Below are 2,117 nucleotides of genomic sequence, written 5' to 3' on the forward strand. Positions count from 1 at the left end.
AACGGATGAGTTGTACCCGTGTATGGAATGGAATTATTAGTAGCTAGTACATACATATTCGTACTTGTCAAAAACCGCGACAGGAATTAGCTAGTATATATCTACAGCCAGCCTGAAGATTAACGTCTCCAAATCTTTCTGATTATCTGTATATACTCATTTTAATTCAACGATTGTGCACATCAGCTGGTTGCGTGCTAACGCGGTAACAAACGTTATTAATCGTGTGGCTGTATTTAGCCTACCACCAGCTGTATCCCAACAACAAGATTTTACTTTGATTATAGTAGTCGACCATTTTTTTTCAAAAAAAAAATGCAATCATGGTCTAGCCTTAGCAGATTGTAAAAGACTACGATGTATAACCGTCACCCGACTCTCATGCCAGGGGGTCGTGTGGAGCAACGCTTTTAAATAGCCCCTCTCCTCGCCATAGCAGACTCGTTCAACCCACAGAGAAAGCAAGGACAGAGCGAGATAAAGAGGGGAAGAGTCTTCGGGCCTTCCGAGAGAGGGAGATGGTGTCCAGGGAGCAGAAGGGAGGAGTTTTGCATGAGAAGCTGCAGATTCTCCGAAGCGTTACTCATTCTCATGCGGTAATTTTCATCTTCGTTCTCACCTGTTTGTCAAGATTGTTTTGTACTCTTTCATATATTCTTCGTTCTCCTGGACGAATGAAACAATCGAGAGCTCTTTGCTGCGTGTACTGTTAGGGGTTTGCTGCTCAGAATGAGGGACTGATGTTCTAATTTACTTGAATAGTTTATCTGTCAGTTGTTGATTTCTTGCGTATGTATGATTGATACATATCGATAAATCGGTTGTTTATTTCTTGCAAAGTAATAGAGCTAGCTTCTTGAGAACAATGTTTTAAATAGCGGGCTATGATATTTAGCGGCAAAGATCCTAAAATGCTGATAGCGGAAGCTATAGCCAGTGGGCTATTTCTACTAGCTGTAGCTCTCCAAAAAGGCTATAGCGGAAGATAGCGGCAGCTAGAGCCGGCTATTTAAAACCTTGCTTCAGAATCAACATAAACCTTCGTAAATCATGCCCAAAGTTTGATTATGTCTGAACCAATAAACAGCCTCAAAATTTGCTAGCCAATGAAATATGTCAAAACAACAAAGTTGTTTGTACAGTACAGTAGATCAGTAGCTAATGAATTCTGACTTAGTTACTGAAGTTAATAGAAAGTTGTACTTCTGCAGTCATGCTATTTTCTATTAACCATTATTGTACTTTCCCATCATTTCAACTTTGACCTGGAAACTGAAGTTGTGTAAGGCATGTTGCATGCAGGGAGATAACATGTCCATAATCGCTGATGCATCATCATACATCAAAGATCTGAAGCAGAAAATCGCAAAGCTGAACCAAGAGATCGCATCTGCACAACACGCCAATGTTTGCCAACCATTGGTAAGTGTTGAGGTCGTAGAGAACGGTTTCCTGATCAATGTGTTCATGGACAAGTGTAGCCCAGGACTGCTTGGTTCCATTCTTGAGGCATTTGATGAGATTGGGCTAAGCGTGCTTGAGGCCAGGGCTACCTGCGCTGGATCATTTCGTCTTCAAGCTGTAGGAGAGGTGGGAATTCTCAAACACCACATACACACTATATTATTGATAATCATGACACAGGAACTGAAGAGCATCAGCATATATATATGCATATCATCAGCCTGTGTTTCTGTTGAAATAATATATATGCATATCATCAGCCTGTATTTCTGTTGAAATAATAATACTCATTTCGGTTTGTATGCTCATTATTGAAATTGCTGCAGGAAGAAGCTGAGGATTTAATCGATGCACATGCAGTGGAGCAAGCCGTGATTCAAGCAATCAAGAACTGTCCTTCAAAAAAATAAACTTAGAGCTGTTCGGTCTAGTTTAATCTGTTGCTGTTGAAATTAGTGCTAGGAGCACAAGATTTTCCGTCTAAACTCCAAGTTATACCTATTTGTTATCATCCTTTAGAAGAGAGCAAAGTATATTCTCTTCGTGCATGTGTCCATCTTGCCTGTGTTATGCTAGTTAGGGGCATCTTTTGGTAATGTCAGTATATATTATTGCTATATCAATTCAGCTTCGTATCTAAGTTTATACTCTAA

General features: G+C 40.0%; 1 protein-coding gene across 1 annotated transcript; it reads left to right on the plus strand.

Annotated features, from left to right (window-relative positions):
* Positions 1–399: 399 nt before the first annotated feature.
* On the plus strand, positions 400–2,117 carry LOC120699105. The gene is made up of 3 exons (XM_039982972.1): positions 400–596; positions 1,303–1,590; positions 1,791–2,117. Exons 1-3 carry the CDS (start codon positions 519–521, stop codon positions 1,872–1,874), a joined length of 450 nt encoding a protein of 149 aa, XP_039838906.1. The 5' UTR covers positions 400–518; the 3' UTR covers positions 1,875–2,117.

This window comes from Panicum virgatum, chromosome 3K (assembly GCF_016808335.1).
Source record: "Panicum virgatum strain AP13 chromosome 3K, P.virgatum_v5, whole genome shotgun sequence".
Lineage (NCBI taxonomy): Eukaryota > Viridiplantae > Streptophyta > Magnoliopsida > Poales > Poaceae > Panicum > Panicum virgatum.